The sequence below is a fragment of the Taurulus bubalis genome (genome assembly GCF_910589615.1).
Source record: "Taurulus bubalis genome assembly, chromosome: 8".
NCBI classification, from domain to species: domain Eukaryota; kingdom Metazoa; phylum Chordata; class Actinopteri; order Perciformes; family Cottidae; genus Taurulus; species Taurulus bubalis.
In genome coordinates, this window is record NC_136596.1 from 19,289,556 (window position 1) to 19,305,304 (window position 15,749).

At 41.2% G+C, this 15,749-nt stretch overlaps 1 protein-coding gene across 3 annotated transcripts; it reads left to right on the forward strand.

Annotated features, from left to right (window-relative positions):
* Positions 1 to 1,255: 1,255 nt before the first annotated feature.
* Positions 1,256 to 15,620, forward strand: add2 (adducin 2 (beta); the record flags this gene model as incomplete). 3 transcript variants are annotated; one of them, XM_079221631.1, is made up of 14 exons in its annotated part: positions 1,256 to 1,402; positions 1,869 to 2,010; positions 2,693 to 2,844; positions 4,228 to 4,308; positions 4,746 to 4,895; positions 5,160 to 5,303; positions 5,610 to 5,708; positions 6,450 to 6,626; positions 9,158 to 9,406; positions 10,661 to 10,777; positions 10,873 to 10,959; positions 11,051 to 11,177; positions 12,689 to 12,760; positions 14,232 to 15,620. In XM_079221631.1, the coding sequence occupies 14 exons, from the start codon at positions 1,256 to 1,258 to the stop codon at positions 14,489 to 14,491; spliced, it is 2,004 nt and encodes a 667-aa protein (XP_079077757.1). In that variant the 3' UTR covers positions 14,492 to 15,620. The 3 variants fall into 3 exon arrangements, with proteins under 3 accessions (XP_079077757.1, XP_079077756.1, XP_079077758.1); XM_079221630.1 differs by having other exon boundaries at positions 14,235 to 15,620; XM_079221632.1 differs by lacking the exon at positions 12,689 to 12,760 and having other exon boundaries at positions 14,235 to 15,620.
* Between the last annotated feature and the right edge of the window lie 129 nt (positions 15,621 to 15,749).

A 15,749-nucleotide genomic window follows, 5' to 3' on the forward strand; every position in this document is an offset into this window, starting at 1 on the left:
AGCACAAGAGAGAGGGTGTGGTGTGTCTGGGACCTTATCTGCTCCCTGCAGCCCTGCGTTTGTGTGTGTGTCAGTGTGTGTGTGTGAGAATCGGGGAGTGGCTAGCCAGCTCTTCCCTGAAGAGCCTTACGGTAACTCTTTACTCTTTCTCCAGTTACAGAGACGTATCACTAGCTAACTTCCTGTTGGTGGTTCTGACGCTGCATGTGAGCTCTGCTAATGCTGCATTTTCTATAGCTCTGCACTTCCACCGGCTCGTGCCCTGAGGAATACAGCATCCTTAATGTGAGGGTAGGTTGTTCATCTTAATGCTGTCATTATAAAAATACAAGGAAATCCAGGCTTGATGTCCACTCTGATACGCTTTTTGTTTTTGCACTTGTCAAATGCAAGATGTAATGCAAGATGCAAACGGATTGACATGGGTTTGAATTGTTCATTAGTGAGAATGACGATTGTTGTTTAGTATTTGATCGTTTTTGCCGGATCTCTTCATAGCTTTGGCTGATGTGCACCACCTGATCCCGAGGCAGAGTTGTTGTGCACTCCTGGAAGCAAAGGCAGCCAGATTAAACCATTTACTGCTCACTGCACTTCTCCAATCTGCAAATGTACTCCGATTTTTTTTTTCAGAATAAACCAGCAATTACTTTCATCTGAACAGGATTATGGCTGCTGCTTTAGGAGCATATGGCTCGTATAATTTGAATAGTTTTATTTGTTTTAACCTTTTTGTCTTGTCTTTTAAGGTATTATTTTCCTTCATTATTTAAGTCATATCTGCCCATCGCCGTTGAACTGCACTTTCACCTCAATTGACCACTCAGTTAATTAAATATATTAAAGGTATGGAAAAGAGAGGGATGAATTACATATTTTTATTTTTTATCCATGATGGAACAACACTCTGGCAAGCGAAAGCTCAACACTTGCAGCTTGGTGTGTGCGGTTCATATCATCAGAAGGTTTGTTGGTCATCCTGAAGCTCCTGCCATGAGGAAGGGCTTTTGTGTTTTCCATGAATTGCTCCAATATTCCAATGAGCTGCGATGCGTTTCTGGTTTCATGATGAATCACGATGTTGAACTCCAGACGGTCCAAGTGTCTTTGTGCAAGACACTGAAACCCCCCGCCTGGTGCAACAGTTGACTAAAAAGTTCAATAATATAATGATTCATAAATAAATATTGGCACCCTTTCCTTCCAGTTATCCCACCACTCCTGGCTGTTAGACACCCACTGCGATACGTAGAAGATGAGCAAGTCCCCCACCCCCAAAGGCACCCCGGTGCAGCGCAGCCCCAGTGATGGGCTCCCTGAGGACCTCCAGTCTCCTCAGCAATCCACACCCGGCTCCGGACCCCAGCATAAGAAACACATCTCCAGCCTTCTTCAGAGTCCGGTGAGATGGCTGTGTCTCAGTGTGTGAATGCTTTGATGTCTCAGTCTTTTTCCTTCTCTGTCTCCGCTCCTCTAATTGTGTTTATCTCCTCACATTACAATAAATCAGTTCTCAAATGCTACTTGACAGCTTGGGCTGCAGCTGCTCCTACATATGTGTGGGAGGCTGCATGACGCTGAAGAGGAGGAGGAGGTGACCATGAAGTGAAAGGATGGATGGAGAGAGGCTGACTCATTAAATATGTTTTCTCGCCCTAGCCCTGTAGTGTAGGAGTGTGTAGCCCCTGTGAATTTGTATGTGTCTATAGCATCTTGCAAAGTTTTTTTGGGGGGGGATTAAACAATTCAGGAGTTACCAAAAACAGAAATGTTCAACTCCTACACATTTAGTATTATTATGAAACTGAAATGATTTGTAATGTGTGTTCTGTGTATACGTATTCATATCTGTGTTTGTGTATGTGTAGTCATTCAGGGAGGAGCTGGATGTGCTGATCCAGGAACAGGTGAAGAAGGGTGGCAGCTCATCCAACCTATGGGCCCTGAGACAGCTGGCGGATTTCATGGCCTCACATGGCTCCCCAGCCGCCCTGCCCATCTCCCCTTCTAGTACGTGCTGAACACGAAACAAATCCCTAATATACTGCATATATGTTGGTGTTAGTTATTTATTCTATTACACACTGACTCGGGTAACATGGGACTGGTGGCAGAGGAAGATGGGCCGGTTCAAACTAATGAAGTGTTTGTATTTTTTTGTTGTTTTATGTTCAACATAAAACTTCATTTTGAAGCAGATTTGCCATTAATGCACTTAACTTATAAACCTAAAACGTCTTCTATTGCAGCGCCCCTGAAGATTATATCATGGTTATGAATACAACCATTGCATTGTATACAAATTATCCATACATTTGCCAATTATGATTCATGAGAAAAATGTGCTGTAAAAGTTTTGTGAGAGTGTAAATGACAAGTGATTAACTGACAATATTTAACAGAGAAAACTGTCACAATGTATTTGTATAAATGTTTCGCTAGCGTTAACAGTCTTGAACACCCACAAAGATGTTTTCATTTATTCTGGCTGATTAGACCTCTGATCTAGGGGATCATATGAAGTCACCAAAGTCCATGTACTAATAATATTGGTTAAAAGTTGAAGTTGCCTATGAATGCCATCTTCCTGGTTGAAATGTGTCCCTTTGAAGAGATTCTTATCTTTTGTGTCTGCAGACCCTCATCTCTACTTTACTCTCTCTCTGTCTGGTGCTCTGCCTTTCCTCCACAGACATGATGATGGTCACACCCATCAATGACCTGCAGAGCTGGGAGCCGGGCAGCCTGGTGAAGGGGGAGAGGCTGATGCGCTGCAAGCTGGCTAGTGTCCATCGCCTGTTTGACCTGTATGGCTGGGCCCAGATCAGCCGCACCTGTCTCACTGTTAGTTCCACCATCTTTTCACATTACATTCTTGACTTAGGCTGTTTTCCAAATGGCATGCTATTCATTTTTTCTTTTAGTATGTACTGCAATTGCCCTTACAAAGTACATACTTGGACATCCTACTTCAACGTAGCATTGCACATTTCACTTTGACTCTCTAGCTCATATATTTGCTGCACAAAGTATTGTGTATGAGAATAACATACGGCAAAATGCGACCGGACTGCATTTGACATACTATGTTATGCGACAAAAACAATCTTTGTCTGGCATGCTAATTAGTATATTACTATGGGTATTAAAATGCACAGATTGTTTTTTTCCTTTTGTTGTGAGGCAGAACACGTACTTACTTACAAGACTGATTGAAGGACGACTCTGCTCGACCACTGAGCCACAGACTATAAGATCGCCTTTGGTCAGTAGTAATAGGTGGAGCTAATGCGTGCAAAGAACTGAGTTGATCAGGCTGTTTGTGCAATAGATACGAGAAGAGATTGGTTGGAAATCCAGTAATTTGCTGATTTAGTTCAACCACACAATTACCATTTGCACATAAAATACTCATCCTGTGTTTCCTTGAATTCTTGAAGAAAACTTATTTTTTTCTTGCCTCCACTGGGAACGAAGAATCAACAAACATACAAAAGTGAGAAAGATGAATTGAAGTAAATGGAAGCTGCGTTCAACAGAAAAAATTTATTGAAACATCCGTTTATAAACTCTGGCAGTATAATCCAAGTCTCATTTATCCAGTGGTATGCTCCCTTTCCCCCAAATGCATGCATCTTCGCTAATACCTTGCTGTTTAAAACACTTATGCACCATTGCATAAGTGTGGCGCCAGCTTTATGCAGACGCCACACACTTTAAATAGTGAGGTGTTAGCAAAGATGCATGTTTGGGAAGTACTGAGTATACTACTGGAGAAACGGCACTTGGATTATACGACACAAGTTGTGTCCAGTTTAGCTGTTGTTAAATGCGGCCCCCATTTACTTCAATTCTTCACGACTTTTCTCTATTTTTTGATTCTTTGTTCCCCGTAGAGTCATGCCAGATAAAGAAAGTTTTCTTCATGAATTCAAGGTAACTCAGGGTGAGTATTTGATGTACATTTGGACAGTGAAGTATTCCTTTAACGCACTGTAAGGGTTATTTGCAAATATGAATAGAGAAAAACTGTTCATTTATTTATTCACATAATCAACATAATCAACTCAATGTTTCTGTTTCTATATATTTGAAGACGTTTTAATTTAAACACAGCGGACATTTAAGAGAGAGGCTTTTCACACAACAACATCTTATCTTAGATTAGCGTAGCTTCACTTCCATCGTCTGTCTGTCTTCACTAATGCTCCTCTTCCTCCCTGACAGCTGCGTGTCAGTAAAGAACAGGAACACTTCTTGGTGCTTCCAGACGGCCTGGCCTACACCGAGGTGACTGGATCCAGTCTGGTGAGTAAGACTGATCACAGCCATGATGAAGGCCACACTTACAGTGACCACTTTATTAGGTACACCTGTACAGGCTAATGCAATTCAATACAACTAAGGTCATAAAGTTGGTGTTGTACTGGACTACATTACAATGAGAGGGGTTGAATATTAGAAACATCTAATGCAGTTCATTACAACACCATCACAGTGTGACAGTCTCAACATTATAGACATCTCAAATGTAGACTTTAGAACTGAACAGTAGATCGAACATGTGTATCTAATAAAGTGGTCACTGAGGGTATGTTGACATGACTGTTTATGGAAAAGTGCACGTAGCCCTCTGATGTTACTGATATGATGCTATTCTTTTTAATTACATTTTAATTATATAATCAAGCCAAAATCTGCTTTTATGCACTTGCGTTTTAAAACTGCTTTCATGTGGTGTCCAGGTAAAGGTGAATGTCCTGGGTGAGATGGTGGAGAGGGGTAGCACCAACCTGGGCGTGGACACTGAGAAGTTCAGCCTGCACTCCGCCATCTACTCGGCCCGGCCAGATATCCGCTGTCTGCTTCACCTCCACACGCCGGCCACAGCTGCGGTGAGTCGGCCTGGGAGTCCTGTTGAGAGGAGACACCGTTACACATCCGCTGGTCACATCCAGCAACGCATGGATACGAGTAATAACTTCATACTCATAAGAAACTTTTAGAGTCGGGTATCAGCATTTGCAGCATCATCTTAACATAATATTATATTGTTGTCCAGCATAGATTTGCTCTTAAAGAATATTGTGACGTCCACACTGAGTATTTGCCTGTTATATGACCTTTTGATGCCACAACTGACAGCCAACCGTCTACAGGTTTCAGCAATGAAGTGCGGCCTCTTGCCACTGTCCCATGAGGCTCTGCTGGTCGGTGATGTGGCTTATTTCGACTACAACGGAGTCATGGAGGATGAGGAGGACAGAGTGGAGCTGCAGAAGAGCCTGGGGCCGACCTGTAAGGTGAGTCGACCACCAGGGAAAACACACGTGTGTGTATCATTGCCCGGTTGAGCAGTCACTGCTCCTGTGCATCCCACAATTAGCTTTCTGAATGAGTGAACGAACAAAAGACAAAAGGTGATGTGTTCTTATCCTGGTTTAATTACTGAAGCTATTGCTGCTGCTTAGAGGCTAAACGTTGGGAGTAGGTCTTAGTGTGACTTCTCATTCTACAGGGACATTTCTCAATAACCTGCAGCTTTTTTAAAATAGAAATAATGAGGGCGGTTTTCATTGCTGTGTAAATGTTGATGTCATGATGTGTAGGTTCTGGTGCTGAGGAATCATGGCATCGTGGCTCTGGGGGAGTCTGTGGAGGAGGCTTTCTACTCCATCTACCACATTCAGGCCGCCTGCCAGATCCAGGTAGTTCTCTCTCACACACAGTCATGTTTTCATCCCTTTTGGGGACATTAAATTGACTTGCATTCATTTCCTGGAGAATTACCCGAACCATACCCATAACCGCTACCAGCCTAATCCTAATCCTAACCCTTATCCTAACCTAAACCTAACCTTAACCAAGTCTTCACCCTAAAACTAATGATTTACGTTATGGGGATGTGCAATCGTCCCCATTTTGTCCCCACATTATTACTGTCCACAAAATGGGTATTACACTCACACACACACACACACACACACACACACACACACACACACACACACACACACACACACACTATACTGACTAACAGCTAATTCCCTGGAGACAAAGTGCTGCCACTGCATGCATGTGTATGCATGTATGTGGGTGTGTGAGAGTGGGAGAGTGAGCCGGCATTATGTAGATGCACCAGTTTTACTCCTGGACGGTTGCCCTTCTCTTGGTACCGTTTCACTGTAATTGAGCCAGCAGCTCTGCACTGCAGCATAATACAAGTGTCGCGTGCCAAAGACACCCTGCAGTAATCCTACAGGACCAACAGTGGCCTGTAGGAAGCAGATATGTGACATTGATCCTTCAAATTTATGGAGGTTGATAGTGGTTAAAAAAGGAGGTTAAAAATGTGTGAGAAAAAAATTTGCTCAGTCACTTTTTCCTCAATAGCAAATGGCCTTATAGAAGCTGCTGCTTGTTCTAAATCAGTTTCTTTTTTTTGCCAGGTGTCAGCTTTGTGCTGTGCCGGTGGTGAACATAACCTGATTCTGCTAGACCGGACCACCCATAAACCCAACGCAGCTGGCACCGTGGGCTGGGCTGGCTCCACCTTTGGACCCCTGCACAAGAGTCGCATCGGGGAGCACGAGTTTGAGGCCCTCATGAGAACCCTGGATAACTTGGTAGGCAGCAGTTATACTAAACAGAAACATGTGTACAGCCATGTTTGAGGATTCCCTATTTAGATTTTGTCAAAGGGCCACTCCACCAAACTTTACACAACACCCGGGCCAGGCGCCAGGAAGAAAGGGGGGCAATTTTCAAACAAATATAGCTGTTTCAAAATAATATATAATAAAGAAATACAGTTATTTATCAGAGAGTTATTCATCATATAAGAACATAGCACCATAAGAATGTGAGATCTTCTTTTTTTAATTTTTATTCTGTCAAAATCAGTAAGGAGAGCTGCATAGACACCAACGTTTGCTGCTTGCAGCTCTCTCTTTGTCTCTCGATCGCTCTCTTTACAAGCACGAAAAGCAAACTAAACTAAACCTAACAAAGGAACTGTAATCTGTCTGTCTGTGGATCTCCTCCACCCCGTTTCAGAACTACGGACAGAGCCGCAGGCCCCTAAACACAATAGTACTGTCCGTGGTTCTGAAACGACAAATAAACGCTAGTCACAGGTACCCCGGCAAGAATATCAGGTCGCCTGTCCCTCTCTGCTTCTAGGGATGCACTGATACGATGTTTCAGTCCTGGTACCTAGGCTTTGGGTATCAGCCAATACAAACAACCGATCCGATACCAGCGTTAAATTAATAAGCTGTTTACCTCACTGTTGTGTGGAAGTGACTGGGATCATTATTTTTTGTGTAAGGGAACATCAGGCTTGACCTAAATTTGTAAAACTAAATGTAACAAATACAGACATAGATACATTTACTGAATTCTTGTTTATTAATGAAATACTAAATTGAGCACCAGCATATACATATAATATTGTAAAATTAAAGTATAATCCTTTTTAATAGGTTAGGGTTAGTAACCCAACCAAACTGCATGAAACTAAACTCAGAACTAAATGTAAACATTAAATCACAATTAAGTCATATACTAGTGCAAAGCGGGACATTCCTCCGAACAGCTTAATGTTTGTTGTTAGCTCCCTTAGCTACGCGGCCTACCGGCGTGCTGCTGACTCATGAATTCAATGGATTACCAGCGATACCCGATCCAGCTATTTGAGTCAGTATATGGGCCCAATATCAATATCTGATTGTTCATCCCTAACCTTGACCCATACAAGGGAATACACATTTTGTAGCAGCTCATTAGCAATGTGCTAGATTGCCCTTTTTAAGATTGGCTTGAATTGACAAAATGGAATGATTGTTAATGGGAATCTTTTCCGTCTCTACCCTCATTTGTTTATCGCGGCATAGGAGCTGTGACAAACACTTTCCTGTAGCTAAAAAAAATATAAAAGCCTTCCTGTGGTTTGCTGATTGCAAACTATATTGATGGAAAGAAGTGGCAGGAAATGTTCAGCTTGCATCAGCAATAACTTAACAGCAACTAAAATCCACAAAGGCAACTGAGGAATTGGAAGCTAAACATGGTGAGACTTTCTTACTAAATGTTACTCTGTGGACATTGTGGACGCTTCTCATGAACATGAACACTTTAAACTGTCCATTGAATAGAAAGCCAGCCAGCCGTCAGTTAGCCTAGCTTAGCATAAAGACTGGAAACGGGGAAACAGCTAGCCTGGCTCTGTCTGAAGGTAACAAAATACACTTTCAAGCTTGAGTTGCACTGACAAGAATGTATCTTCAACCAGACATAAATCATGTCTTACCTTTAAATCATGTTGCACCAAATTTTAAAACTACCTTGAAATTCTAAAAGATTAAGTACAAACTTAAAATGTCCGTCTCTACTCTAAATATATTTCTGGCGCACCAGAACTTCAAACTTCCATTTAAAATGTCATCCAGTATTAACTATAAACTTACACTTTAAGATTTAAGTTTTTTATCAGATGCCCTTTTTTTTTATGGATTAAGCCAAATAAGTACATCAAAGAAAGTTAAGGGACAGACTTAAAGACCCCAATTGAGTATAATGATAATGATGATGATTTAATTAATTTATCCAGAGATATGTAAAACTGTGATGTAGCTGAACAGGAAGATTGGACTCTTTTTCCTCTCTGTGAAATATTTTCATTCTTTACTGTGATGTTGTCTGTTTTGGCCATTATTGATCCATTTAATAAGTTAACAAGTTTTTCTCAAAGGAGCAGAAATTAGGGCTTCTTTATTTATGTATATATACATATATATATATATATATATATATATATATATATACACACATATATATATATATATATATGTATGTATGTATGTATGTATGTATATGTGTATATATATATATATATATATATATATATATATATATATATATATATATATATATATATATATATATATAGTGAGATATATATATATAGCCTGAGTCATATATATGTATTTCAATCAGGACTAAAATATTGCAAGTCAGGGCTGTTATTCCCTGATGATTGCAGTTTAACATGACATGCTGGAGCAAAGGTTTGCCACAGCAGACCATTGGTAAAGTGCCTGCTTTCTGCACTATTCTGTCAAATAAACCGGTGAGTCCCTCTTCTGTTGTTTTTCAGGGCTACCGTACAGGCTACGCCTACCGTTTCCCTGTGCTGCTGGAACGCACGCGGACGCGGAGGGAGGTGGAAGTGCCCGCGACCGCCACGGCTTTCCACCAGTTTGATGATGATGGAGTCCACCCGGCTATAAGGCAGCACCCTTTTGCTCAGCGCCAGCAGCAGGAGAGGACTCGATGGCTCAACACCCCCAACAGCTACCAAAAAGTCAGCCAGGAGCAAGCCAGCCCGGGGCACCAGCGAACCACTGTGAGGCTCCGGGAATCATTACTTTTTATTTATTGAACCAATTACGCCATAGAAGTTCAGGAAGAAAAAATAAGGTGCATGGTCCCAGCTGTAGTCCACATACATCCATTATCTGCAATACCTGTTAATTGCAACATCCACAATATTGTGCAGACTGTGTTACATTGTGGCCATTGTCAAATTTGTGCTGCTCAGAGAGGGAGGTAGCCTGTCTGTGGTGATATGGGTATAAAAAGATATGGAGAGCCGAGGGATTAGGACAAAGAGTGAGAATAAAGTGAGCATTGAGGAGGGAAGGAAGAAAAGCCTTGAAGCTGGAGCATTTAAGATGACTGATGCAAACAGACAAAGAAAGAGTACTTAACTCACCATCGAACTGATGGTTTGAAAGTAAATAGCTTATATGTGATGTGCATTCAACCAAGGGTATATTTCTGCATCCAGCTCTGATTCACATGGACGTTAATGTACACTGTGAAGAATTAGTTTCGCTCATCGTCTCTATTACCCTCGGAGAAAAGATAAAGCAGAGCCGAAGTGATGGGTTGTTTAGAATCAAAAACAATATGAGGTGGATTGTCTTACATCAGTGGGAGGAGCTTGGCTCTCCCTTTCTGCTTCCTCTCCTCCTCAGTCCTCTCTCTCTTCTCTGCATTGCAGAGGAAAGCCCACTGCCCTGTGATGACTACTGCAGTGCAGAGTCTTCCCTCTGGTGGACAAACATCCACGTTATCAAAGCTGCTTGATTTAAAAACGTCATTTCGTAGGGGCTAAAGTATGTTTTTAAGAAAGAAAGTGACTATATAACACATGCAGTGTGGGATCTTCTACTTTTTGGACATAGTTTGGTATTTTTGGTTCGTTATTTGTACAAATAATAAAACAAAACAAAAAAAAGATGAACAATAACAAACAAAAAGGCTTGAAAAGAAACCCTGTGGCATTGTAAAAGTTACCCACCTAGCATTGAAATTAGAGAAATGTACAAACAAGACATGAATATTTTAAAGTATCTAAAATAAATTTAAAAAGTACAATTTCTAAACTAGAAATACTACAACTACACCAGAAAGAAAGAAAATGATTATATTAACAAATAGAGTGGAGCAGGAAAGCTGTTCCACATACCTTTACCTATTTGAAAACCTTGCCAGGTAAGTTCTGTAGACTGACTATGTAGAATACAAACAAATCTGGTGTGATGACAAGGAATAAATGAGATAATGTTTTGATGTTGGCTGCCTTTCTCTTTAGTGGTTAAAAGCTGAAGAGCTGACACAAGCCGGGAGCACAGCCATCAAGATAGAGAACCAAAACCAGTTTGTGCCTCTTTTCACCAACCCTCGAGAGGTGATCGAAACCAGAAACAAGGTGACGTCTCACTTTCAGCCTTTTCTGTCTCCCTCAATTCCTATATTTGCCGTCAGCATGAATCAGAAATGTTATACAATCATTTTTATATTCAGATCCGACAGCAGAATCGCCAGGACATGAAGACAGCGGGACCACAGTCTCAAGTCCTCGCCGGCGTCATAACAGTTGACAGCCCTCCGGTAAACGTCTTGTCTAACTTGTGCCTTTGTCACTCTCTGTCCTCTTCATCTGCAGCATTAAAAGTCGTGATTTTGTCTTTGCTTCTCTTAGTCTCCAGACAGCGCACCTAACGTCCCACCAGAGCCAGAACCTCCCAACCCCTTTAACCAGCTGACAGACCAGGAGCTGGAGGAGTACCGCAAGGAGGTGCAGAAGAAACAGGATGGAGGGACCAATGGTATGAATCATTCAACTAAAGTAACTCTATTTAGACTGTTAACCATACAGTTACAGTACTATACTAGTCATTGCATACAGTAGATGTCTCTTTATTCTTAGGTGTAGAGCAGTATTTGTCCAAAGAACTATTTAGAATTTAGCTATTAAACATTATTTCCAAATGCTTTATATGGCCAGGTATGTTGCATTACACATGTATGTACGCTGGTGCATTAAGGGCATTGACGCGGGAAAAAATAAATAATTATGGAGCCGGGGGAGAGGAGGTATTCCAATAAATTAATTCACAGCAATGTCTCATCAGAGTCCGGATACTTGATAATATGGGGATTTGGGGTCTAAAATAGTTGCTAAATCAGATTCCAAAGTAGAATTTGTTTAGGGGTTTTTTTTTCTCTCAAAATAAGGCTTTATGATATCTGAGAATTATTTCTCGTATACTGCTCTTTTTCATTTTAAGTCAAACATTTTGTAAACCTACAATGACCCGAATACGCCAAAGCAGTCAAACATGTAATTCCAAATCCATGGGCATGAATCAGCTACTTTAACACCCTGCACTCTTCTGACAAGGCCGTCTGACACATTTTGGTGGGATTTTCACCCATTCGGCCTCAAGAAGGGCTGTTGGGTGATAAGACCTCAGAGCTCAGGGGTTGTCATTCCAATAAATCTGATCAAAGTTTGATGAAGAAAGTTGGTTTTGGCTAGCAAAGGCTGGTGCTACATGTGATAGCTAGCTAGTTAGCAAGTTGTCTGTTTTGACGTAAACTATCGAGTCACAGTCCTCTGCTCTGTATTGATCTGTATTTACCCCTGAAGACACGCACACACAAGCGCACGCACGCACGCACGCACGCACGCACACACACACACACACACACACACAATCATACACAATCATACACAATCACACACAATCACACACAATACTAATACCCGCCCTGACACATCAACGTGCTCCTGTGATTATCGTGTAAGCATGCGGAATTAGGAACTGTTACTTGGGGGGAAAAAGGGAATATATTAATGATTAATGCACAGTATCACATTTAACCAAGTATAATTTAACCAACTGATTTAATTTATTTTACTGAGGTCATAGGGGTGTCGACATACTACCCCTCAACTTCGCTAATGCATTGCACATTTTCTTCTAACCTTCTCACCTTAAAGGTGCTGTGTAACATATTAACTGTCCATATAGACTTTCAGTATCAAATTAAGATCTCTCCCAGGCTTTCACTTATTCCATTGTTTGCTCTGCTTGTGCCGTCTTTCACCCTCCCCCCTTTGGAATTGTTAACTGTGCAGTAGGTTTCCTGCTGAATTCCTGTTGCATGACTCAAAATGTTTAAAAATGTGCAGATATTAAACACAGTACCCTGAAGCAAACTCTATTTCACGTGTGACTGCCGTGTAAACTGTGTTTCCAACACTAACTTGCTGCACAACTAAACCCTCACTATCCCTCACTGTGTGTGTCTTTGTGTGTGTTTGTGCAAGTAGGGGAGGAGGTGGCAAATGACAAGGAGTCTCCCGCCGCTACCTCTCCCACAGAGGGCCCCCCTCCTCTCCCAGGTGAGGCTTGGCAGAGCGCTGACTGTCTGCTCTGCTTGCTTTGCACGCTGCGTATCTGATCAGCCGCCTGCTTCAAGTCTCACAAGGACTCATCTAAAGCTGCTTCTTTCCTCTCATGCATCAAATACTCACTGCACCTCACCATATGCAGTTCAATGATTTGTCTTGTATGCTTCATGTCGATTATTATAATTTCATTTTATAAAAATATAGGCACTAGAGTGAGCTGTTCTTGTCAAAAATGCTGATCCACACTGTCATGAGGATAAAGATGGCATATTGATGTATGGTAACAAGAATCAAACTACATTCACTTAACAAATATCTAACTTTTGAATCTTAATTTGCTTTCCATTTAATTGTCGGCTGCAGCTTCAAATCCTAAAAAACGCACAATTTAAAAAAGCTTAAAACTCAAACTGAAGATAAAAATACTATTATACGTATATCATGTTGGCAATCAGGGGTCCTTGCCAATCAACCATTAGGTCCACAAACTGAACGGGGGACAGGCTCGCTTCAACCGGTTTCGTCTCGGCTCTATCATTTACGGCGGAGAATCATCTCTCGCACACGCTATTCATATTTGTGGATGAATATTTAGCAGTTTGAATAATAACTATTAGGCATGAGTACGCTTATAAAATACATTTTAGTTACAATTATAAGAGACAAATAATTGTGGTGTTGTGGTTTTATAGACCCCCTCGCCCCTGACATTTTGCAATTGAGGCTTTCAGGGGGTCTGAAGTGACAATGAAATGCTACTTGCACACACACCAATGGCACAGCCTTCGAGAGCAATTTGGGGTTCGGTATCTTACCCAAGGACATTTCTACATGTGGACTGGTGGTGCAGGGGGTCAAACTACAGATCTTCTGATTATTGGACCTAAACCACAGCCGTCTACTTTACATGTTGGATGCCTAAAGGTGTAACGTGTTTTCATTTATGTTTCCCATGACAGACATAGCATGAAATGTGTAGCATGAATAATAGTGGCTCTGGTAATAGTATAATAATATAATATAATATAACAATAGTAGCTCTAACGGTGAGACGGCAATGTATTGGAAGCGGATAAAAGTAAATGCACATGCAGACATTATTTCTGTTATAATCATAATTTCAAGTCTGTTGTCTTAGCTGTTCTTGTTTGATTTACATTTGACACATTTCAGCCCATATGTCTCTGTCTACTGTTTCAGTTGTACTATCTCCCTCTGTGTCTGTCTGTCTGTCCTTTTCTGTGTTACTCCACACTCATTCATAGGGCACACTTCTGGTGCTTTGGTCTTGTCTCACTAGTAAGTATGGAGAACGACAATTCACTTCTCATTGGGCAAGCATGTTCATCTGCAGTGACATGTCTAAGCATGTAGTTTGCAGCTCCGCCCAACTTAAGGCTCTCTGTCTGGTTGCCGAATATTCAATGTTTTGCTTCTTTTTTGTTTCCTACAAAACTTGGAGCAGAAGAGGCAAAGACCGACTCTCCAGCCATACAGAACGGAAGTGAAGAGGAGAAGCAGACCACAGAGGAACTGGAGAAAGGGATGAAGGCTCTTTCAACCAACGACACCTCCGCCCCACCCGCCGCTCCGCCCCCGAAACTACAAGGCGGCACCCCAGAGGGCTCGCCCTGCAAGTCCCCAACCAAGAAGAAAAAGAAGTTCAAGCCGCCGTCGTTCCTGAAAAAGAGCAAGAAGCAGAAAGAGAAAGCGGAGACTTGAGGCATTCAGAAGCTCCTGACCTTGGTGAAATACTACTGTGAAACATTTCTTAGTGTATGACGGAGTAGCGGATGCTTTATCCACATCAGATGTATTCAAACAGTCAGTTAAGATGTCGTTCACAGACACTAAAGGTGTACTAAATTGACTTGCAAATATTTTTACTGTAACACTGGTACTCACTGATTTGATCTTGAAGTGGTGGTTCGTCTTAGAAAACACTGACAACTATTTTCACAAACTATTTGACCCAGGTCGGACACAAACCAACATTTTGACGCTTCTTGTCACACACACACACACACACACACACACACACACACACACACACACACACACACACACACACACACACACACACACACACACACACACACAGTCTTGTATTACTTGCATCTTATTTTCACTTGCTGTGCTATCAAACCATTACTTAACTTCACTGTATAGGCTTTCTAACACGTTCCTTTCTGCAAATGGGATTACTAGTGTGATCTTGTGCACTTGCCACTTTTTTTTTATTTTATCCACAATTTTCCAAGACGGTGGAAATTGAAGTCCCCTTGAATTATGCACCTCTTATCCATATATAGGCACTTGACATTTGTATATTGACATTCTAATATGTTGCATTTGTTCATCATCATAGGCATCTTCTAGTCATGATTTGGTTCTAATTATCAGATAGATGTTGCCGGTTTGCTATGTGAGCACAGGTGCAGTACGTGTAGAAATATACTGATAACTACTTATTGTGCTCTTCTGAATGCTGGTTCTGTGTAAAACTATCAGCCTATTGACGTTATTACAGCAGGGATGGACAAGGAAAAAGAGAAGCAGGGAAAATATGTTGGCTTGCAACAAAACACAAGTCGCTATTAATGCCTCTATTACCCAAAACAATTTGTTGCTTGCCAATGCAGTGTGAAACCCAGTAATAGAAGATACTAATGGTACTAAACATTCCGATTTTCTCATTTTCTTTTAAATGTATGTGTGCAAAATACCTCTTAACAGTTGTAATTTATTTCTGTTTTAACCACTAGCTGTTATCAAAATGCTGATGTGTGATGTTTGCTCATGGTTTTAATTTATTTTATATTAGAATGTATAAGTGAGTGTTGCAAGGTTACCATGTATCAGTCATTAAAGATCAAGTTTGATTTAAAAGCAACTGGACTATCTAGTTTATGTCTATCTTTTTCTACTTTGATTCGGGGTTCTGTTACTACCGTATTCATTTTAACAACTAATATACAAT